This window comes from Aulostomus chinensis, chromosome 14, assembly GCF_037954235.1.
Source record: "Aulostomus chinensis isolate RoL2024-O1b breed Wild chromosome 14, RoL_Achi_v1.0, whole genome shotgun sequence".
NCBI classification, from domain to species: Eukaryota; Metazoa; Chordata; class Actinopteri; order Syngnathiformes; family Aulostomidae; genus Aulostomus; species Aulostomus chinensis.
Window position 1 is genome coordinate 9,104,168 of NC_141333.1, and position 23,527 is coordinate 9,127,694.

Genomic DNA, 23,527 nt, shown 5'->3' on the forward strand with positions numbered 1-23,527 from the left:
CAACAAGCTGCATCCAGTCTAAAATTAGATGAAGATTTCAACCTCTAAAATCTATCTATTAATTTATTCACGAATTTACTAAAACGTACTTGAATTGGAACACTTAAAATTCACATCACTATATCATTAATTTATATTTAAGCAATGTAGATTTATGAATTACGAAACATGTAATTTATTATTCCTTTTATCTTTATCTTTCTGAGGCAGTGATGGTAGTAAATGGGAGGCTTTAGTTTGATCCCGCTTGCCTGCCTAAAAATGCTCTGATGCTGTCTTTTTGTTTTCTTTTCATTTTTTTTGATCAGTTTCATTAAAGTCATGGTTTATTCATTTCTCGTTGTATCACATAGTTCCCTCAACTGAAAGAGTTGACAATGAGAAAGATCTGTGGGGAATGTCATACACCTTAAATATTTAATGACCTCACAGCATACATACTGATCAATATCAGATTCAAACTCGTAAAATTGCTTCACAGTGCATTAATATATCACATCTGACAATCTATGGGGAATTCTTTATCACCAATATCTTAGACATTGAAAAACAATTTTCTCATTTGTTAAAATTCTATCCATGTTATGCTGAAGTTCCTAAATATTCTTCCTTGGCTGAGAAGCTTAGAAACGGGTCTGAATACTGTAGTGTGTTTAGATGTTGACATGGCCGTCATAATTCAAGTCGAATATTTTGATGTCAACTGCACAAGTAATGCCGACCATAACAAAGTGCTCTGTAATCTCTTACCTTTAGCTACAGCATCAGTTTGTCTTATAATTCACTGAGAGGTGTCAGATTATGGTTGTGCACCTCCATAATGTGGTCCTGTCACTGGGACCTTGACCATTAACCACCAAAATATTTAAAATTTGGGACCCAGTGGGTATTTCTACCAAGTTTTTGTTGACATTTTTTGAAGGCATTCCTGAGCTCTCACACTCGTGTGAGGTGACAGCGACCTCCACCTCTGACCACCAAAATGTTTCATTTCATTCTTGAGTCCAAGTGGAATTAGTGTCAAATCTGAAGTTCTAAAAATTCTCTTCGGGTGTTAGTTGATTTCACTTGAAAGGAAATTGTGAATTGCAATTACTAGCATTGTAAAGCAAACCTAAGAACCCCAGCTGGATCAGTTTGTGACACGACAAGCGTGAGAGTGTAGATCTTCAGAATCATTAGTAGTTCTCTTTCAGTGTCTGTAGGAGGGTGTGTTCAGAAAAACATCATCCCATTTTTAAAATAAGCAGCACCTGAGGGGTATTTTTAAAACATAATACATCTTTAATAAAGAATGCACCTGCAGTTACACAGACATCTACATCCCCCTTGAACTACAGTTCCCTTTATATTGCACTTCAACATTATAATGTGCTTTTACTTGCACATGAAAAACAAGACAAAGACACAGAAAGCATACAAGACAGTTCAAAAACAAATTGACACCAACCGTCATTCATGTAGATCGCCACACAGTCAAGGAAAACACGTACTGTAAGCTGGACTCTTCCCATAAATACATCAATAACCTCAACAGCAGAATCAGATGTCTAAAAATATTGTGTGGAAAAGTGCAACAATGCAGCGAAAATAAAAACACAGAGACAGTATTAACATGGACAAATGAGTAGCTTTTCCTGGCGAATCAGAAGTTAAAATTTTTAATACTTTTATCCCCACCACGGATAGGAGTCGTGGTGTTGGTCTCAAGAAAAACCTACTTTTTGTGCACAAGATATAGCGTTAAATAGCAGCAGATACTGACATTCACACAAACATTTGTAGCTGCTGTATAAAGGTCCACATTGGTGAGGTATACTGAGAGGATTCTTCGAGTCAGTGTGGGGTTTAGCTCAGGAAACATAGGAGCAGTGAAAGTTTACACCCAGCAGGATTAATTAAAGATGATCACAACTTAAATTAATTAATACAAACACAACTGGACAATAACTACTGTGCTGTAGTCAAATTGAGGACATGCGTTTGTAACACAGATCACTTGGCATTTTGTTCTTAATTGGAAAAAGTCATTACAAAATATTCCAAGAAAAACAAATAGGTCTTTAAAAAAGTATGAAGGGCTTAAATTGTACAATCAAAATGTCCAGTTAATACGTTTGCACAGCAAAAAAACAACTCAAGACAAGATAATCCTTTTATCAAATGACAATTATTTGGATGAAACGACAAGTACAGTCTGTAACTAAAGCCCTTGACTGAATGAACGAAACAACGAAGGAATTGTATAAATTATATCAAGTGTAATGAACACAGAAATTTTTTTTTTTTTATTAAATACAGACAGATCTTGTTGAGATTTACTCATATGAATGGAGCTCACTATGTGCTGTAGCTAATGCTAGGAGAAAGATGATCATAGCCTGTCAGGTATTTTAATGACGGCGCGCACACATACCTTACATGGTATTTCCGCCTTGTGTTGATTGATAGCCGGAAGAAAGAGCGAGTGTGGTCAAATATTCACAGTCGCTAGGTCAGGTGTTTAGCATTGTGTGTTGTTCTGTGGAAGTATAATTGGTGTACAAGCAATGCCAGCGAAGGACTCGGGGAAGTGCAAATCCCTCTCCCACTCGTCTGTCTCTGTGTTATACACCTGAATGATGCTTGTGACGTTGTTCAGGTGCCAATTGTAGCCCCCGACGATGTAAATCTTCCTATCCAGGAGGCAGCAGCCAGCCTCCGACTGGCCTGCTCTCATGGGACTGACAGTGGTCCACTGGTCAGTCTCTGGAATGTAATATTCGACTGCTAGCACATCAAAACACCGGTCCACATGGTCCATGCGGCCTCCAAGAGCATAAACCCGATCCCTGCAGTTGATCATAGCGTGAAGCACTCTGGGCTCATTCATGGGAGCTCGAAAGTCCCACTGGTCGGACGCAGGGTCGTAGCAGTGAAGGGTTTTCTTGTCATCCAGCGAGACACCATAACCCCCTGAGATATATAGCTTCTCTCCACAGGGAGTTCCTGCATGCCCCCAAATCCTGCGTTTTAATGGCTCTACATATGTCCATTCGTTCTTCTTTGGGCAATAACACTCAACAGATGAGAGACTGCCAGAACGATTGCGCCCCCCGGTAGCATATAGCTGTCCATGCAGCATGTTGAGCTGAAACTGAATACGAGCCTCCTGCATGGGTTGGATGCGCAGCCACTGGCTCAAGTGCGGGTCATAACGAAAACAGCTGTCTACTGCCCCCTCGCCACTTCGATACTGTAAGTGCTGCCCACCAACAATGTACACAAAGTTGTCGAGTACGGCAACACAAGCGTGGCTGCATCCTACCTCCATTTCCGTCAACTCTTTGAACTGGCGAGAAGCAACATCAGGGAGATGGTACACCTTGGTGCTCACTGTACGGTCGTTGTCAGTGTAGGGTGTCCCGCCAAAAGTGATAAGGGACATGACGTCCGAACGAATAATTGTCCGTGAGGACTGCATTTCGTGCTGTCGGAAGGGAAGAATCTGATAATTGAAGGCCTCCAGGAGGTATTGGCGGCAGAGCACATCCTCCACCATGATGCCCACTGTCTGAACACTGTCCACAAGCTCAGATGATCGCATGAGTGGGAAGCGCACATGGCAGAGGACAGTGCTGGCTTGAGCCCGGCGTGACTCGTCATATTGGAGCCATCTGATTGCAGCATGGAAGAGGTCAATCTCGCTGCAATTCTTCAGTTTGTTGCTCTGCAGGAAGAAGACAAGGCGATCCATGGGAATGTGCAGGAAGTCTTCCTCCTCTGCAATTTGGAGGAAGTGGCGAAAGGTGAAGGCATCCACTGACTCCTTGAGGGAAGACAAACTGAAAGTGGTGGCCATCTGGCCAATGTGCAAGCATGTCTCCACACTCATCGCTGACTTAAGGAACTCCTCACACAGCTCCACAACAGGGACCATCTGCAAAAAGACAGCTGCTCCAAGGACATCCTGAATACAGTCCAGGTCTAGAGTCACTTCTGCACTGTAGGCAAAGTCAATAATGTGCTTCAGCCCTCGGGCGGACAAACCTTTCAGCTCAATGGTGTTTTGATTTGACTCCCTCATGCCTCCGGTAAACATTGCTCTACAACACAAGAACAAGTCAGTAAATACCCTGACATTTTTATGTATTTTTCTGTTCTAAATCTAAGGTTCAGGAAAAGTTTCTTGTGACTTTGTTGTTGACATCAAGTCGAGTTGGATTTTGTACTTGGCATTAGTTCTGCAGCAGTAAGACAACACACAGTATCTATTCACGGGAGACATAATATTCCAGTTTACACATTAGGGCGGGCAGTTAGGAGAAGAACCACAATCTATCAAAAACAAAGTGTATGGAAACCTGGTGGTAAATTTGCAGCAGAGATGCATGATAATATCTGCAGATATTAGTCATTTCTAATACATCAGTGATGGTCCTCAAAGAAAAAAATGTGGTAAATATATGATTGAAAGGCTTTTCAAAATCTTAACATTTTCAAGACCTAAAGGTTTGTAAAATGTCAATATTACATAAACTTTGTTTTATTCAGAGAAGATGGACATTGGTTACATCAACTGCCAGATAAAACTGTTGTAAAATATGGAGGAAAAAAATCCAATGTAGGGCATCCCTTATTTTGTGATTGTGATGACTTTAGAAAAAAAAAAAACTACTTTAATGTGCAGTTATCATTTGTCTTTTTTTGGTCTCTTCCTTTCCGCAAAACAATTTTACACACATAGGCTCCAGCCCCTGCAACCCTCAACAGGATAAGAAGTGTAGACGATGGATGGATGGATGATGGATGGATGGGCAGACTGATGGATGGGTGGTTGACCTGTGCCCTGCAGCTTAGCGTAACTGTGCATTCAGTGTAAACCGCTCCCAACAGGAGCCCAAGTACACCAACCTGAAGTAATCACTACAAGCGGCCAGCACAGCTTTGTGGACCTGGAAGCGCTCCTCGTTGATGGCAAGCACCACGTCAAGAAGTTGGCCCTGAGCCCGCAAGACCGACAAGCCCTGGAGGAGGGACGCACTGTGACTCGGGGCTGAGAAGGTGCAGCGTAGGGTGCTATTCTTGTTAGCCATACTGGAAGAGAAAATGGCCTTGTCACATTGAGTGAATGGAGGGATACTGAGCTGTTCACACATAAACCTCCCCAGTGGTGTTGGGGACTACTGCTGGAGACGCTTTTATGCCAATCAAGCAGGGTGTAGAACCCAAGAGTATTAAAATATGATGTGTGCGGATATCTAATGTTATATTAACTCAAGGAATATAAGCACACAATGACTCTTTGATAGGCATTGAATCGAATCCGTCACCGTGAAATAGGATTAAATGTAACCAGGTCACATATCAACTCACACCATCCCTACGAGTAGAAATGTAGTTTCCTCCAAGCCTGACACACCACATTGATGTAAATGCCAAACAAGTGGAAGAAATAGATCTATGATCAATAATTCCTTTGATTACTTGTTGAGCTACGTATTATTTTCTGTTATATCCCAAAATGTGCAAAAAAAAAAACCCACAACATATCTCCAAATCCCCGGCTTGTAATGTCCAACTGACGGAATAAAAACTAAGAAATAAAAAAAACTCACGAGCACACAAGAGCAAGTAAAATCCATTACGAATGACAGTCAACTGCCATTACCTTAATTAAAACCTTTTCACAATCATGAATGCAGAATGATAAATTATATTTAGTTTTAAGGTAAGATGTTAAAATTTAAAACTACAAATGTCTTCCAGTTATATCATTGCTCACCAAAACCAATCAAACTTCAGGCAATGAATCTGATTCTTATCCAGATGATTAGTGACAAAAATTAAGAAACATTAACGTTCAAATTTTATTTCCTTACAATTATCTACATTTCATTTTGTTTGGCGTGGAACACAAGCCATTTATGGAATTTAATAGATTATTTGCTGAGTGCATCTTACAGTATATGTGGGTTTTATTTACTGGTTTGTTGTTGCAAGTTACCGATTAAAAAAACAATACTTTGTTAAAACGTAAATAAATGCGTTGTATGGTGTTAATCTACAAGGTATTTCCTAGGTATAGGTCTTTCCTACTCTAACAACATTAACTCTATGTGCTGCTATTCCAGTGATAGAGACCGCAAGTAGTGTGGATGCCTGGAGGCCCGAATAGCTCCTCGCTGTTTCCTGAATTTTAGAGCCGGCGCCAGGGCTTTTGTCACGGAAGCAGACTCGAAACCTCAGAGGAGCAGCACGGAGAAACATCGAGCGCGCAGTCTAACCCCGGGCACACGCACATACTTCCACCGGCTCACTCACCTGTTCTGCGGATGTTTCGAAGCAAAATCCCCACCATCCGAATCCGCCATCTTCTAGCCCACGGAAATACGCATTGGGCATTTTTAGGGATCTAATCAGAGAGTCAGTGATACGAATTGACTGCGCATTGTGTTTTAAATGTGCCGACAGTTGTTCAGGCATGAACGGAGGACAGGCGGTTCATCGGCCGAGTCCTGTTGAACAGTGATGACCTCTCCGCTGGCTGCGTACCCGTCCTCCCTCCGTACTGACAGCTTCTGGCCGCTGAGAGGCGCTATAGTCATGACGACAGGGATAAACCATGCCAAACTTATACATTTTTTTTAATACTCTACATGTAATAAAGGTTCTGTTTTCCACAGAGGACAGGAAAAACAGGAGACGTCGATGAGTTTCACAGGCTTTAGACATTCCTTTATTAAATAATCAAGAATATATCTTTTCTTCATTCATCTCATATTCTTTTCTCTGTTTTGTATTTGATCTTTCACTTCCATATTGTGATAACCATTCACAAAAACATGCTTTGTGACATGTACAAACACTCCATTTGCTCTCAGGCAAACAACGTTAAATCAATTAACTAAATTGAGTGGAGAACCGAATAGCTACAGTTTATCTCTCCCATACCAATTAACACTTGCTGTTACACCATTACTGTCTGTTACAGTCCAATAGTCTATTTACTGTGTAACATTTTATCTGTATTTTACATCAAATAAATCCATAAATCAGTTAATATGTCAACAAAAACAAATCTATTTCATATTTACTGTAAAAGAATCCAACTTGGGATAAACAGTACAAAAAACACAATACCTTCAGGCTCAGGCCCTAATTACAACGCAGAAGCCACCGTTAACTTGCTCACGGACTGACAGCCGGTTACCATGGTAACCTTGACTACATTCATTTTTATCACGGTTCCCAAAACGTCCTACAGAAACCATACTTTATACTTTATACTATGAGATCCATAGCTTTGTATGTTCCAAACTAAACATGTTCACATTTGATGCCTTTAACCATACTTTTACATGCATGTGTTACCAGTGCCGGCCCAAGCCTTTCGGGGTCCTAAGTAGAATTCAATTTTTGCCTGCCCCCCCCCCACACACACACACCATCACCACACGGAGTAAGCTGCTCTTGATGTTTATTGACACAAATGTCACACTCTAATTTAACATTATCATGCATTAATTCAGACGGACTATGAACTGGGGGTCCTGCTGAATTTGGTCATGTGATTTCTTGTATTCTGGTGCATTTTGAGATGGCCAGCTGGAGAAGGGCAATACCAAATTTTATTTCAGATTCGTAGCATTTTGCTTTTTGATTTATTGTGGTAGTGACTTGTTGATGCGTGTGAATCATGACTCAAACGATGGCAGGTATATTGATCATGAAATCAGAATTTTCTTGGGTTGAATTATTCATTCATTCATTAAATTATGTTGTCACTTCTTTAAGATATTTAATGTGTTTAAAATAAAAACAAACAACAAGAAAAGAAGACAAAAAACCCTCGATTGGGGGGCCCCTGGCAGTTCTCCCACATCACAGCCCCGAGTGCCCCCCCACCCCCGCCCCCGGGACAAGCGGACTACATTAAAAGTCTCAGTTTACATGACAATGTAAACAAATCCTACTTCCAATAACAACAACACATTAAACACATCCATCCATCCAATGTCTTCTGCTTATTCATGTTAAGAGTTGTGGGGGGGCTGGAGCCTATCCCAGCATCTACAGGCAGGAGGCAGGGTTCACCCTGGACAGGTCACCAGTCCAACATAGAGAGACAAACCTTCTGCACCTACAGTCAATTTAGAGTATCCAATTACCTAAGTCTCCGTTTGCATGTCTTTGGATGCTGGGAAGAAGCCAGAGTACCAGAGAGAACCCACACAGGCATGGGGAGAACATGGAGACTCACACAGAAAGATCCCAGGCCGGGACTCGAACCCAGAACCTTCTTGCTATGAGGCGACAGTGCTGACCACTGCACCACCGTGCAGCCTCACATTAAGTACAATTAAACTTAAATTGTGACAACACAATTGTGAGTGTCACACCATCATTTAAGTTCTGAGTCATTTCACCCTGGGTTTTAACGGAGAGTATCAAACTAAAGTGTAAAGATTTTTGACTTCATTTCCACAGTTTATTTTAATCTATATGGTAATCTACTTTTGCTTGCATTAAAAAAAAAACCAGCCCAAAGTTATTATTATTGTCATCTGTAGCAGTGTAGTCAATGCACATCCAGTCACTGTTGTAAACGCAGGCAGTGTTTCCTTCCGCAGATATCACGCGTATCGGATGTCCGTGGTCAGACCAAAGGGTTTAATCTTGATGTAATGAGAGAAAAAAACAGTGACAATCAGTCTCACTCCTTCAACTCAACAGGGTCACAACCAAACAATACAGAAACTGTCTAGGATGAAGACTTATTTTCTGCTGAGAAAGTAAAATGCGCTGCAGTTGAAAACACTGCAAATGCGTCATCACCCCGTACCAGTATGATTTGCTCTCGTTTGAGCAAGGTGGAGGAAAACACCACAGAAACATTTGCAAGCACAAGGACTTTTTTTTTTTTATCAGGTCAGAGGGTTTTTAGACCACTTCCTGTCACTTCCTTTCTGCTTTCACGCACATCTTTGCTGTTAAGCTGAGCCACCACATCGATTGTTTCTTTTCAAGTCATTTCCTTTTTGTTTTACTGCCCCTGGGCAGCGACTATTGCTGTGTTTTAAGTTGCTGTTGCAGCAGAATGTAACACAGTAGTTGAGCGTATTTTTCGTCTTAGTTGAGCATTCTGTATTTGAACTGATGAAGAGCGAAGCTATTCCTAACTCCTCCCTCCTGACACCTGTTGATTATCTTCTGTAACTGACATTCACCCAGGCTCACACATGTCAGGAACAAGGAGTTACAAAAAAGCATCATTATTACTGCTCACTTTAAAAAAAAAAAAGTTTATTTTATGCTTATAATTAAGCACAAAAACAGAGATTTAGATTTTGGGAAAAATCTAATTTTGAGCTAAAAATGTAGGTGACATGTGGTCATAATTCAGAGCGTTTTCTGCTTTTCAAGTTCACACAAATAGATGTTTTGGGCTCACAAAGACCCCCCCCCCCAACACACACACACACACACACACACACACACACACACACACACACACACACACACACACACACACACACACACACACACACACACACACACCTTGAATCTCATCTCTGTGACTCCAGAATGTGAAAGAACCAGTCATGTATATTTAGCTAGAAACCACTGGAGACTGATAGGTAACAACAGCTTAAGCAACTAAATGAAACTAAAACTGCCCAAAACCGTCTGTTTAGAAAGTCTCGATAAAAAAGTCTTGATCGTATTGTCCAGTTTTGCCGTCGCTCTTGTTAGCTGTAGGTCGCCGTTAGTGTCAAGCTAAATATACATGGCTGGCTCTTCCTGGATTCAGAAGTCACAAATAAGTGATGCAAGAGGGGAAAATGTTTTTATGAGTTCAACACATCCATTTTTGAGCGCTTGAAAGAACATTTTTAATGTGGAGTAAAGCTTTTTTAATTGGAAGTGGCAAATACGGAACACATTCCAAGCTGAAACAGCTGCCAAATGCACATACCACTGAGTTTATGGAGAAGGCTAATTTGCAACACTTGTCCCTCAAAGGGCTCCTAGGGGCCTGTTCGGGGCCAATAAAAAGCAGGCACTGACCTGGCTTCATTCATTTTCTGTACTGTCTGTTAACTGAACTGAGAATCGTATGAGTTCTGCTTTCTGGTCAATTCTACAGTTCATGGCTCCTTCACATCATGTTTCAAAAACTTCATGAGGGACTTTCCTCCCTTTCATCTACTTAACATAAAAGTTGGACCTCCGTCAACTGCCTCTTTTTTTGTCTTAGCATTTCTTTTGTAATTACTGTGCCAATATGCCATCACTCACTAACTCACACACACACACACGCACACGCACACACACACGAGCACGCACACACACACACACACACACAGAACTCTTTTGTACTCTATTTCCTGCATTTTCAAATTTAGAATGTCATGTTATTGATGTTTTACTGACTCACAGATCTCTGACGTTGATGTGACAGAGTCAGTGGTTTGAATCATTACAATATTTTCTATAAGTTCCCCAAAAATGGGAGAAAACTAGAAACAAATCAAATGAGTAACATCCATATCCAAGCATTTCTATTCAGCCATTTTGTTAGCTTCATGCAGGCCATCCAAGTTGGGCAATGACGCTGATAAGCAAAATTTCCACTTGGCCTTTGTCATGGTAGAGGCTTGTTCTGGGACCCAGAAAGCAGACGCCAAGCCAGGTGGATAGGGAATTTGGTCAATTTTATTGAGGACACAGGTGAAGGGATGGTGTTGGGCTTGGCGCGCAGGGATCTGTTGTACAGTGGAGGCAGGGGAGACTGCAGATCTCCAGGAGATGGACAATAGGCGGGAGCAGATAGCGACAAATGCAGGAGGAGCCAGCTGAGGTGAGGGCAGAGTGAAGGGGAGCAGGGTGGTGGATGGATGAATGCAAGAGTCAAAACTGGAGGGCAGAGGAACACAGGAGTTACCACTGGAATGATCATTCAAAATAACCTACGTAAACTAAAGTTTGGAGCACCACACGGGTACAGCAGACAATCTGGCAAAGAGCAAGTGAGTGTCCAGGAGTTTTACGCTGAGAGCCTTGATGAGTGTTGAGCTGCAGGTGTGTCTGAAGTGTAGGCGAAGTTGCTTCTCAGATGACACATACGCAGACAAGAATGAGAGACAGAAAAAAACCCATCAGCATCACCAAAAAGGTCTCGCCTTCAATTCTGAGTACCAATTTCAGCAACGGTGGAGCTAATAATTGATGGATTGTAGTATAATGAGACATAAATACTATCTGTACTTCATTTGCATGTAAACAAAATAAAGGAAGGAATAGAGGTGGAGCCAAAAATGAGCAAGTAAGTGCCAGCAGGGAGGGAGAGACGGAGTGACTGTTAGCAGCTGCCAGGACTTTATTCTTGTGAATGCACTCATGACCAGTAAACCTTACATATGTATCATCCACCCAGCTTCTACAAGCATAGGTTCATTTCTTTACATGCAGCAGAGGTCTTGCAAGTGTCAGGGGAGGATCAGTGAATGGACATGAAAGTATTTTTAAGGACATCATGGAGGTCAGCGTGTGGTTTAGTTCGAATATGATCAGACAACACAGCAGTTTCGGGAAAATGTTACAGTTTTTCCTACTTTGAAAGGGTGAGAAACTAATAGATGGCTTGGGACTCCCAAGTGACTTTGTTCATGTCAGGAAAACAGCATTTTATTAAATCATGTTTTGTACCACTAATCATGTGAACAAGTGATCTTTTTAAAGTGAAAGCGTAAGGGAATTGGTTTGAAACCGGAACTTGTATAAATCAGAAATGGGGCAAAGAAGGGGAACAAGGTAGTTGTAGATGATTGTTTATGGGTCAATAAGAACTGAGAGAGTGGTTGGATTCGAAATGTTTCTTTTTTATTGTCTGAACATTGTTTACATGTCAATTTGAAACAGATGACAAGCAGTAAACGGCTGCAGATTTGTTTCCTATGTGTTTTTTTTTACTTGAGGATCGCTGCAACACAGGCTTCTCACTCCAAAGTGCTTCTATTTCATCTTTTCTAAAGATACATTTTACAATATCTTTTCTTTCTTTTTTTAAAAAAACATCTTTACCAAATTTTTTCCATTTTCCACCAAAAGCACTGGGACCTTGATGCTTGCTTTATGTAACTTCTAAGAGATCAGAGAGTGATCAAAGAGAAACATGAGCATCAGTACATCGCTGGGTTTTGTAAAAGCGAAGGATCTCGTCAGAAAAAAGTTTTTCAACTTAAAATTCTTGATTTGATCGATTGTCTACTTAGAGGCAGAGATGTAAACACAAATTACAGCCCTCATGCTTATTTATCTAGCAGACACAGAGCAGCGTTAGCATTCCATGTCCGATCATTTTCATTTTAGATGACGTTGAAGTCACTGGGAAATTAAGTGCGTCAGTATGTCCATCATTTTAACCTGTCTGCCAGCTGCTGATTGCACAGTAATTAGTCTACAATGGATTTATGTGAGTTTTTTAGAGCTAAAAACAGCTGTTCAACGCAACAGAAAAATAAGAGAGAAATAATTTCATACCCATTAAATCAATGAATAACTAACAAGTGAAAATGGTGTGTCTCCCTGTTTGTCACGTAATGACAGTAAACAACCTGGTGGGAAATTCAAGTGACAGGTAAAATGTCTGGTTTTATGACTACGGAAAGCCCCTAAACTAGGTGTATACCATGTTTGCAGTGCCACCGTAACCAAATCTGAACATGAAGCTTTTTAGATCTAAATAACATTAAACTTTTAAGGATGATGTCAAACTCAACCCCCACCTGATCTTTACTCCTGTGGTTTTGGTGTAGCACATAACCTGAGAGACACGAAACCTCTGACATTTCTGAGAAAGACATTTGAGTTACATGAAGCCGGTTGAATGCCTCAACTGTAACACTCTGAGGAAAGATTATCGCGGTAGACGTTCCACCTCATACCTCATGGAAAATTCGAAATGCTGGATTTCACTACATGGATGTATCACTATATTTATGTTCCTTACAAGGATCTGCAAAGGTAAATGATCGTGACAAAACACTTTATTTTAAGTTGTTTCTCTTTACCTTTTATGTTGCTTGCTAACTTTATTCTGATCATATCACATGACTGAGACGACTAATCAGATAAATGTAAATAAGAAGCACTTTAATGTAAAAAAAAAAAAAAAAAAAAAAAAAAAGCAGCTGCCGCAAGATATTGGTTAGGTTATCAGCATTGTGTGGTTTCTCGTGACAGTTTACTTCCGTATAGTGATGCACTGAGCACATTTATTCACGTTTATTTTTGCAAGTTGCCAGCCAATGTCTAAAAAGAGGATCTCAGTTTTCTGTTTCGAGTTCATTCAGCACTGTGGGACAAAAACATTTCGCAACCTGATGGACCGAACCCTTCTAAATCCATCGGGACGCGTTTGATACGAGGCACAGTTCATCACGAAATGCCTCACAGTAGAGAGATGGACTGAAATGTGACAGTGAAGATAAACGAAAAAGACAATATAATATAATATAAAAGTTAAAATAGAATTGAAATGAAAACTCAGTCCTGGCGGTAACAGCATATAAAAAGTCATCATTGTCAATAAAAATGACATATTTAGGGCACCCAGCAGTCTATTGTGTTGTTGTTTTTTTTAAACAACTAACAAATAAACAGAAAAAAACTTTGCTGTGTTGTGTGCTATTCTGAGGCCATTTTGTTTCTAGGTAGGAATTATTCAGGTGGAAGTGACTCTGCCTTGGGAAGAGGGCTGGAAAAAAAAAAATTAAAAAAAATTAGAAAACAACAGTAAATGCCAACAATGACAAAGGATCGCACACCAGGTTTTTCCCAGTAAAGGCGGTCTACTGAGAATTCCCTGCACAAACTCTGTAGAGTCTGCTCACTAGAATGAGAGCAAGCGAGTAAGTCAGAAAATAAAAACAGAAGAAGAGAGAGACCAAACCACCCTCCCAAGCCAATCGCTGTCCACTTGTAATCAGATCACCCGTTGTCAGTCCCTGTCGGACCGGTGACTATGATTCCCATGCCGGGTGCCAGTTAGGTTTTGGCGCCAGGCTTCCTTAACGTCTCAACAGATGTGATTTTTGTGTTCAAAAACTAAGAGGACTGATGGTTGCTGATCTGTCATTCATGTTCTAATTTGTTTTTCATCCATGTTGTTTTGGCGAGCTCATCATCTTTGAAAACTGTTGAAAAAAAAAAGTCAGTTCTTAGCTCTGCCCTGCAATGGAAGCAGTGAAGTTGAGAGACCCAGTTAGGGGGCTGTTCTTGAAAATATTCCACTTCCCTGGAGCCTCTTAACCGGATGTGTTCATGTTATTTGAGGAGCAAGCCAGCATAATAAATGTGAACGCCAATCATGAGCTCATTTCAGGGTGTGTTTCTCCAAAGGGTCAGAGTGTGAGACTCTTTCGAGTCCTCAGTGCTTCCGGAGAACCGAAGACAGTTCTGTTTACATGTGTGAATGGAGCATGAACACAACGGAGAACCATGTGATATTTGACTTTTACATGAAGTAAGTAATGTTCAGTGTTTTAGCTGCAATAATTCAAAACTGTGATGCTGACCTCCTGATTTGGTGGCTGCGTAATGTTGCTGTGTTTAAGACATGACACTCACTTCAGTCTACTCTTTGACTAAGTTGGAAAATCCACTTTCACCCTCTGCTAATCAGTTTGAAGTGGCACTTGGTGCGCGGTGGTACGACAGAGGGGTGGGGGTGGTGGCATGTTTTCTGTTCTCTAGTCATTGGACTCAAGACTACATTTGTTCATCCACAGTGACAGGAAAATTGAGACCAATATTAAGGAAACCTGGGTTGAGGTCAGTGAGGAACGACTGTTCCAAAATCAGTCTAAAGACATTTGGGTCAAAGCTCATTTGGAGAACTCCAGCTGCTCTTCACCCAGGAGGTCTGGTGAACTCAGACAAACAGGTACTCAATTCTTCTTTCATTTTGCCAAACAACATGGGGCATCACATGTAAATCCGGCTTTTTTCATTAACACGTTAACTGGAGGCTGATGGAATTTGTGGGGCACCCCTTTGTGTGTTTGGACCACAGGGACTACCCTCGATCGATCTCCTTCAAGACCATTTACTGAAGAATAACCAGTCGCCCTGCGTGCAGGGGCAGGTTCTTCTGTGACCCTGAAGAACAGCTGACCAGGGCTCACTGCTCACTGATTGGTCAACTTACAGGTTGACGTAATTTCTGAGAGCCCCATTTGATCCCGGTGTCGTTTAGACAAGCTGATATTTTACTTAAGAATAAAAGCTGTTAAAAATGTAGTTATCAGTGATTGAGTCTCATGCAACAGGAGCAAAGAGGATGAAAAGGACAGTTATGGGGCTTTTTCCGTTTTCACCCTCTGGAAAGTGTCCTGAGTTCCTGTCGCAGGAGAATCTCCTTGAAACACAACTCACAGAATACTTGGCTCTTATTTTGTTTTCATTACAGTATAATTTAGCAAATAACTTAATAATGAAATGTTGTATATAATAGTTTTTGTTTTTCTCAACAGTTAAATACAGAGCACCACAAAATATTTCAGGATCCTGGTCGGGAAACAACCTCTATTTAACCTGGAATGCCTTCAACGGGTCTTTGGCTTTTGCTGAAGTCTTGTTTAGAAAACAAGGGCATTCAACAGAATCATGGGAAAAAGTGAGGGAACATAATTTTTTTTTAATTGTCATATCTACTGTGTAAGAACATGTTTTTATATATTTTTTGCCAACATGAATATAATGCCATTACAGAGACTGGATACAGCAAATTTCACTCACAAGGAGAATTTGATGCGTAAGTACTCAGATGTGTGATAGAATGAGTTTGTTGTGATAGATTAGCAAAATTACACAGTTAAATTAACGTACCACTGCATGTATGCCTGGGACCGTGTTAATGTTTCTCTGATTTCCCTTAAACGTTCGGAGGTGCGACTCAGTGTTTCATAAGGAAAAAAATAGGTTTACCTAAAAACAGGACATTTTTAAGTGTGTGGAGTTCTTTTTTTTTTTTCCCTACTCATGTTTCTAACAGACCAGTTTATTGTTGGAGGCCTCATGAAAGACTCAGCCTACCAGGTTAAGATCAGACATCAATCCAAAAAGGCTCCTAAACCGTTGTGGAGTGAATGGTCACCAGTCGTGACTGTTCCTGCAGGTGAAATCACAATATCTCATAACCTTCATCATTCTTGGTTTACAATTTGGACTTAAAAATCCTTTTTTCTTTCCAAAGTATGTTTTGGCAGATCATTAACATCAGTTTTTAACAAGTAAATGTCTGGTTGTTGAAAAGCTGCACTAAATATAATGTTAAAGGTCTCACAAAGCCTGTTTGACACTATGATGATCAACTCATCGTTTGTCATCAGCTGAAATGTGTCTCCTCACCCATCCTACTGTTAATTTTATTGTATTGTACGCAAAAGTGGGATGAAGAGGCTCAAACTTGCTGCAAAATGTTCCTTTCATGAGCGAAACGAGTCAAACGAAATCCCCATTTTTGTTTTTTCACTGTAGCGCTTGAACATCCGCCTGAGGTCAAAATGACAAAGAAGAGTGGAGAAGGAGTGCGAAGACTGACACTAACATGGAAGGTAAGCCAGTCTAGAAACTTCCAGCTCATCTTATCCTGTTGGTTCATGCTTCTAGAATAATAATCTATTTGACACCTCTGAGTTATGAATAAATGAAACCTCTTTGTTAATTATTGACAAATTTTATGAGCTGAATAATGTTGTTGAAAAGGACCGGATCAGTCAGGTGGAAATCGAGACAGTTTGTTTTCATTTTCGACCCCTATGTCTACCATCTTGGTACAGTCATTTCATTCACATTCAAATGAGGAATCCTATCAATCATGTTAGACACTGACAATAACAATCTGGTGCTGTCGGTGGCAAAAAAGAAACTAAAAAGACCTTTAACTGGACTCTGATGCGAGCAGTTCCCAGTACCATTCCATTTCATTGTTGCAAATCTAAAATATCGAACCTATAAAAGGAAAAGACCAGCTTTTTGAGGAAATACATTTATTTGGTATCCTTCCAAGAGCCATCCATCATCCATTTTCTATACCGCTTATCCATTAAGGGATGCGGGGCTGGAGCCTATCCCAGCAGACATTGGATGAGAGGCGGGGTTCACCCTGGACGGGTCGCCAGTCCATCGCAGGGCCATCAGGAGCAATCAGGGGTTCAGTATCTTGCTCAAGGATACTTGGACATGGTCAGTGTGGGAAATGAGAATCGAATCAGCAACCCTTCAGTTGTAGATGGCCACTCTACCTCTGAGCCATGCTGCTGCCAAGAACAAGAACCCCCCCGCCCCCCCCAAAAAATAGAGATACCCTTCCCTCCTCAGTGCATGTGTGATGGAGCTGAGACCCGCAAAGACAATTTCAGAGTGAAATGTATTTGATGACTTTTGAGAGAGGTAGGCCAACACACTTCCATTTATTGTGCTAAGCTAAATAGCATTCAGCAGCTCTTTCTGTGGGTAGCATCCACAGAGGAGAGTGGGCTATATGTATCTTTTTTTTCTGGCTCTGAGGAAGATGGATAAGAGGCATACAACATTTCCTAAAAAAGCTGGCATATTGCTTTGTACTAATCTCTGGTCTTAATCATGTTGACCCAAACAGACAGGTTCAGGTTAGAAAATACTGGAACCCGCTGCGATCCTCCCTGAATATTTCATTGGACGTCTCAAACAAGCCTGATTTCATTGTGTTGTTTTGTTTTTAGATATGGTAATTTAATTTCACACTTATCAGAATTTGCTGTGTTTGTCTGAGCTGAACTCCTCTGCTCCTCAGCTGGAGCAACAGACGGCAGCATTCGGAAACGTGACTTACATCCTGAAGGACACGCAGTCTGCTCGCGGATGTCCCTGCAAGAAGAAGGAACATCACACCAAAACAACCACACACACAATTTACGTGTCGTACTCTGCAGTCAACATCTCTGTCATTGCCAGAAATGAAGTAGGGTATTCTTCTCCAGCAATCATACAGCTACCGGCTGAGCCTGCTGCCAACTTAAAACGTACGTTTTAATTGAAAGTATGACTCACATATCTTTTCAGTGAGTAGACCTTAAAGGCTGTTAATTCTCCCCTTCAGCTTGCAGTGAAACTTTACTGGATAAAAAATGGAATAGGAAAACTTGCCTTCAGTTGTATGAGTTGCGAGATGAAGATCAAAGGCCAGAAAATGTGATTACTTTAATGGCAAGGATAAAAAAAAAAGAAAGGGAGCGAATAAGAACAGGTATGTAATATTTAGAATGCATTTAAGCACACAGCCGCTTTACAGAGTGCAAAAAAAAAAAGAAAAAAAGATTTACTCGGAGCAAATATACGCTTAATCCAATAAACCGAGTAATCCTTGGTTTAGCCGGGCACTAAATTTAATTGGAGGCTTCACTGTTATTTCATTTTTGTTAAAACCATAAAAAAGGCAGCTTTGCAAATCAAAAGCTAATGTCGTTACTGCAAGTATCATCCATTAGACTGGTCTTGAGTCCTTTCTTTCTTTACATTGTTCCTGTTATTACAGAACCTGTGGAAGGGAAACTGTCTGACTTTCTTCCTGTTTCTGTTCCAGACATCAAGGACTATGTGCGTTATCTTTACTTTGAGCACTCATGTGAGAGTGGGAAACCAAAAACAGTTCATGCGTGCCTCTTTTATCAAAAAGAAGGTGGTAAGTACATGAAAATGTATGTGTTTAAATGTGAGTTCTCCAGAGTTGGAGAGGGAAACACTGTACTTTGGGTTGAAATAAATAGTGTGAATGTCCACTTACTGATTTGTGCTTTGAGGGTAAATATGTAGTTACTAGTGAACGTTTAACTTTTCTTTTTGTTTGGTGCTAACAATTATAAGCACGCTCGTGTGGAACTAGTGAAATATCATGATGGGCATGTTGGCATATTGATGTTTGTATTTAGCTCATAGCAGTCCCTTGCAGAGGGTGCGCTCGCATGTTCATGCACGGATTTATACTAAAACCTGGATTGAGGAAGTTCATTGGTAATGAAACCAGTTTTACCTCGTGGCCAAACTGCCAAACCTACACAAAATGACTCATTTAACAGTCATAATTTGAGCTGTTTGGCTCAATAACATTTGGAAAGTCTTGTAAATCTAGTGTAATGCATCTCTTCTCACATGTTGGGATTCATGCCAAACACACTCGGCCCTTGATAAATAAATCAAATAGACAGCTGAATATTAAATAGTTTTAGTCCTGGAGCGCTGCACGCGGCTTCTCACTGCTCTAAAGAGGACGGGACAAATGAGAGGACACATTTAGCTGTTCTGTGTTCATGTGACAGTGTAAGATTTTTTTTCCCTCCTAAATTAGCGGGCTCAGCCAGCAGGCTGGTGAACATGCACCAGTTTCCTTTAAACCTGGAAACTAAACTGCTTGAACCTCAGGTGCCACCTCAGATGTGTTAATTCACTCCACACGCCCATGCGTTTTTGCAACTGAGAAGTGGGAAAATTCCCTCTCGGAAAAGTCCCACCACCTTACTGTTCTGTCTTTTGCAAGACTGTCTGTTGCGGTAAATTGTTTAGCAAGCAGGAAAGCAATTGACGACACACAAACAATATAGAAAAAGACAACATTTAAAGTCAAACAATACTTTACTGAACTAAAGTTGCCTCACAGTAAAACATTGGTTTGATCTCGAATTGCTCTCCTTGTCTTCAGCTCCACAAAGAGAACCCCCGGACTTCATTGCTTTTGGTGAAACACAAATTTCCGCTGCTGTGTCGTGGGGGGCAATTCCTGTTGCCGACCAGCGAAGTGTCCTCACACACTACAACCTGTGTGTTGTGAAAATCAGCTCACAGGATGAGCAGAGAGGTCTGTTACCTTAACAAAGCCAGGGGTTTTGTCCCAACCTTTCGTTCTCAACTTTGAAATGAAAAACTTCAGGATGTAAGCAAACGGAACATTTTCTTCTTCAACGGTGGTCTGGTTCCATCTGACAAATTTCAGAGTGCTTTAACATGTCGGCTTCATTGAGAGAATTTCATCTGGAAAACTTGACACCTGGAACGAAATACAACATCAGCATGGCTGGGGTGACACGAATGGGAGAAGGGCCGAGAGCGGTCCAGACTATCAACACTATGCCTGAGAAGAGTCTGAGAGGTATCAGACTTGCAGAATGAGCTCTCCCATTCCCATGGTAATGGTCACATTAGTTATACGTGTACTCATCATTTCTCTATCCTCCCCTTCCCCTGAGGGAAACCCCAAGTGTGGTTTATTCTCGGTTCGCTGTTGGGGTTGCTTCTGATCTCAGGCACAGGCATGTGTATCTTCAAAAGGTGGGTGAACAACTTGGAACTTTTTATATTTTAGGATAAAGAAACCTATAAGGTGTGGTGATTTTAATATTTTCTGACTTTCAGGTGAGGCGCTCTGAACAATGTAACGACGCACTGAATTTCCTCTTATGATCCTTGAAATGGACAGTTATGGATGTCAGTCACACCAAATTGTGTAACGTTAGCTTACTGGCGATTATATGTAGGACTTTAGCCTCTAGCAGGCTGTCTGGATGTTCGTGGGATTATGTAAATAAAACAAAACAACAACAAACAAACAAAAAATACTACTGTACTGATGTTCAGAGGACGTTGCCAGAACAACTGCAAATTTGCCCTCTTTTCACACATTGTAACTCTATAAGCAAAAATACTTGCATGTTTTGCACCATCTCTTTTTTCATTGTTTCCTTGTGCTTAGAATCCGACCCAAGATACTACCCGCTGTGCCGACTCCTGTCATTTCAGATTTCACCACCCATCCAGCAGAGACTCAGGTAATTCTCAGACTGTTGCCTACTTCTCTTTTGTTTGGATGTGAGCTCCGTAGGTACATTAATTTTGAATTTTTTTTGTGGGTTGTTTTTTTTTCTCGAGTGCCTCAGGTGTTGGAAGTGTTGGGTTTTAACTTGTTATTAATGCAGTAAGCGTGGTGTTTGTTTTTTAGGCCTATGGCATTGACACACAAGGTATTTTTTGTAAATAACCTCTCAAACCTTAGTATTTTCTGAAAAACTTGTGAATTGTGAATATCGACGGAAACCTTTATTTATCCACTTGTGTAGCAGGTAGAAGTAAATAATATGTGTGTGTATGTGGGGGGGGGGGGCGGCTTTGAACTTCAGTGTCTAAAAAAACGACCTGCCTTTATCCTTCTGTTTGTTAAATATTTTTCAAAATCCAGTGACTCGTAGAATGGTTTGGACATCATATCGCCTCAAGTTTAATGAATTAACTACACTCGTCCTTCTCTGGGATTTGACATTTCAATGTCTCACCTACAACAGGAGATGTTGCAGAAGGATGAGGAGGAGTTGCACGACGTGATGCTCCATCAGCTGTATCCACAGAACAAGTCCCTACCTGAGGCTACAGAGGAGGCCACCGTCCTCCCAGGGGAGTGGGATGACTGTTCAGACGAGGGCGTGGAGAAGGAGAGGGTAGATTCAGAAGGGTCTGGTGAACAGCGTTCAAGTCCCGCCTCTACTAAACAGGCCTCCAGAGAGGAAGAAATCCAGCTGGAGCAAGAGCTGGCCTTGTTGTTATACCGGAGAGGATTGGTCTTAGATTTGAAGATGGACTGAAATGGATTCAAATGGATTCAACAATCTCAAATGAAAATAAAAGCTCAAAACGTAGCTTAAAATAGTTAACTTGACAACTGGTTTGGATGGAGTTTGGATCACCTTAAAAAATAACAAATGGAGCTGATGCAACCTCCACTACTGGGTCTGGGAGCAGGTTTTTTTTGGCCCACACTAGAATATAGAGGCTGGTTTTCATGGCTCAGAGGACCACATCTACAGGTATCGAGAAGCAGGTGTGAACTCTCTGAGTCATCCCCTTTCTGCTTGTCAAAAATAATCTCAAATTGTTTTCAGTGCTCTGGAATGGAAAGAAATGATATTTTCACATTTTTTCCACAAGGTGGCAGCAAGCATCAAGATGTCCTCCTGTGTTGTTACATGACAATACTTGATGAAATGTAGTTTCTGATGTCATACGAGCAAAATTCAGTGTCAGGCCCAGTACTAACATCTGTTTGGTCCTGAAGATATTCATGTTTTGTTGTTTTTACAGCAGTGTGTTCTTATGCAACTTAAGGTTGTTGTTTTTTTTTTACGTACAAATAATGAGTTTCACATCAGAAAACTGGATTTGAACCCCAACCTGGTTTTTCATTTTCAAATACTATTTAACATCTGTCAAATACCTTTTTGGTATCAAGCTAACATCGGATGTCAGCAAATGTGCAATAAATACTTGCATGAATTTTGAAGTTGTACAGTTGCCTCATATCAAACAAGAAGGTAGTCACCAAGTCACAGGTACCTAACACATTCGCTGCATATTCAACTGTAGCGATGAGGCTTCGTCACAGGAATTGCTGGCCCTATTTTGATTTTTCCGTGGTTTTTATATTTTGGGAACAGTATAATGATACGTATCCAAAACAAACACTAGATTTGTTGTAGGATCTTGCTCCAAGATCTGACCTTGAGAAGAATCCCATGATTGCATTGTCTATCGTAACATAATGCACAAAAAAAGCACAGAAGACAGCATCTTTACCCTTTTCATGTACTTTTCCTTCAATAACTGCAATTCACTATCTAATTTATATACACTATGTCCAACAGATAGCATGGTGGAGGTTTTTGGGGGTATCTAAAACAACTACATTTTATGTATCAAAAATGTTCACGTGCTCAACAAGCTCAATAAAGTACGAAGAGATCCTTATGAAACTGTCATTTGATATGTGCTCATGTTTCTGAATAAAAAAAGTTTTACACTTGTTTAGATCGGTACTGCAATTCACAACCACCAGAGGGCAGTGTCAGACAGTTTTGGAGTACTTAATAATTCACTCGTAAAAAAATCCCCTCTAAAATCCAGCTTTAGGCTGATGTTATGGTAGTGAGTTCATCTGTTCAAATGTTGTTTAAAGCAGATATCAAACATCAGAGTGAGGAAGAAAGATTTACTTGAGTAGACTCATAGACCAAAAATCTTATTTCTACTTTAAAAAAAAATCGAGCCAACTGTACTATTGTTTCTGGGTAGACTTTTTTTTTGTGTTTTTTTGGTTCTCTGTCCACCCGCATGAATTTTAGGTTATTGGAGTTATACACTTTTCTCCTTTCCTCTATCATGAAGCTTTTTTGTCCAGAAAAGTGCTGTCCATCCATCTTCTACTGCTTATCCTATTAAGGGTCGCAAGAACATGCAGACTCCACACAGAAAGATACTGTGCTCAAACCTGGAGCCTTCTTGCTGTCAGGCGACAGTGCTGACCCCTGCACCACCTACAGCTACCCAATGGATTTTTATCCTTTTCATTTTTTTTTTCCCCTGTTACCCCTGGAGATGATTTCTGTACATTTTCCTCACTGCTGGCGAGAAGACAATGATTTACCAATGGTACTTTTTCTCCAGGTTAGTAATTAGATCAGGA

At 40.7% G+C, this 23,527-nt stretch overlaps 2 protein-coding genes across 4 annotated transcripts; one reads left to right on the top strand and one right to left on the bottom strand.

The window, feature by feature from the left end:
• Window positions 1-1,305: 1,305 nt before the first annotated feature.
• On the bottom strand, window positions 1,306-6,565 carry klhl26 (kelch-like family member 26). 2 transcript variants are annotated; one of them, XM_086225161.1, is made up of 3 exons: window positions 6,304-6,565; window positions 4,894-5,076; window positions 1,306-4,085 (listed from the first exon to the last, which is right to left on the bottom strand). In XM_086225161.1, the coding sequence occupies exons 1-3, from the start codon at window positions 6,351-6,353 to the stop codon at window positions 2,504-2,506; spliced, it is 1,815 nt and encodes a 604-aa protein (XP_086081287.1). In that variant the 5' UTR covers window positions 6,354-6,565; the 3' UTR covers window positions 1,306-2,503. The 2 variants fall into 2 exon arrangements, with proteins under 2 accessions (XP_086081287.1, XP_086081288.1); XM_086225162.1 differs by lacking the exon at window positions 4,894-5,076.
• Window positions 6,566-12,758: 6,193 nt separating this feature from the next.
• On the top strand, window positions 12,759-22,797 carry il12rb1 (interleukin 12 receptor subunit beta 1). 2 transcript variants are annotated; one of them, XM_086225248.1, is made up of 15 exons: window positions 12,759-13,008; window positions 14,386-14,509; window positions 14,775-14,929; window positions 15,519-15,661; window positions 15,757-15,799; window positions 16,040-16,162; window positions 16,525-16,601; window positions 17,822-18,050; window positions 18,128-18,274; window positions 18,611-18,709; window positions 19,724-19,879; window positions 20,015-20,170; window positions 20,268-20,349; window positions 20,771-20,846; window positions 21,357-22,797. In XM_086225248.1, the coding sequence occupies exons 1-15, from the start codon at window positions 12,858-12,860 to the stop codon at window positions 21,651-21,653; spliced, it is 2,058 nt and encodes a 685-aa protein (XP_086081374.1). In that variant the 5' UTR covers window positions 12,759-12,857; the 3' UTR covers window positions 21,654-22,797. The 2 variants fall into 2 exon arrangements, with proteins under 2 accessions (XP_086081374.1, XP_086081375.1); XM_086225249.1 differs by lacking the exon at window positions 16,040-16,162.
• The last annotated feature ends 730 nt before the right edge of the window (window positions 22,798-23,527 follow it).

Excerpts from the sequence above, each read along its gene's own strand:
- il12rb1 (XM_086225248.1), top strand. The coding sequence starts at position 12,858 with ATGAAGCCGGTTGAATGCCTCAACTGTAACACTCTGAGGAAAGATTAT. Across the intron at positions 18,051-18,127 it reads GCCTGCTGCCAACTTAAAAC|CTTGCAGTGAAACTTTACTG; the intron begins GTACGTTTTAAT and ends TCTCCCCTTCAG. Across the intron at positions 20,350-20,770 it reads GGCATGTGTATCTTCAAAAG|AATCCGACCCAAGATACTAC; the intron begins GTGGGTGAACAA and ends CCTTGTGCTTAG.
- klhl26 (XM_086225161.1), bottom strand. The coding sequence starts at position 6,353 with ATGGCGGATTCGGATGGTGGGGATTTTGCTTCGAAACATCCGCAGAAC. Across the intron at positions 5,077-6,303 it reads TCGAAACATCCGCAGAACAG|TATGGCTAACAAGAATAGCA; the intron begins GTGAGTGAGCCG and ends TTTCTCTTCCAG. Across the intron at positions 4,086-4,893 it reads GCTTGTAGTGATTACTTCAG|AGCAATGTTTACCGGAGGCA; the intron begins GTTGGTGTACTT and ends CTTGTGTTGTAG.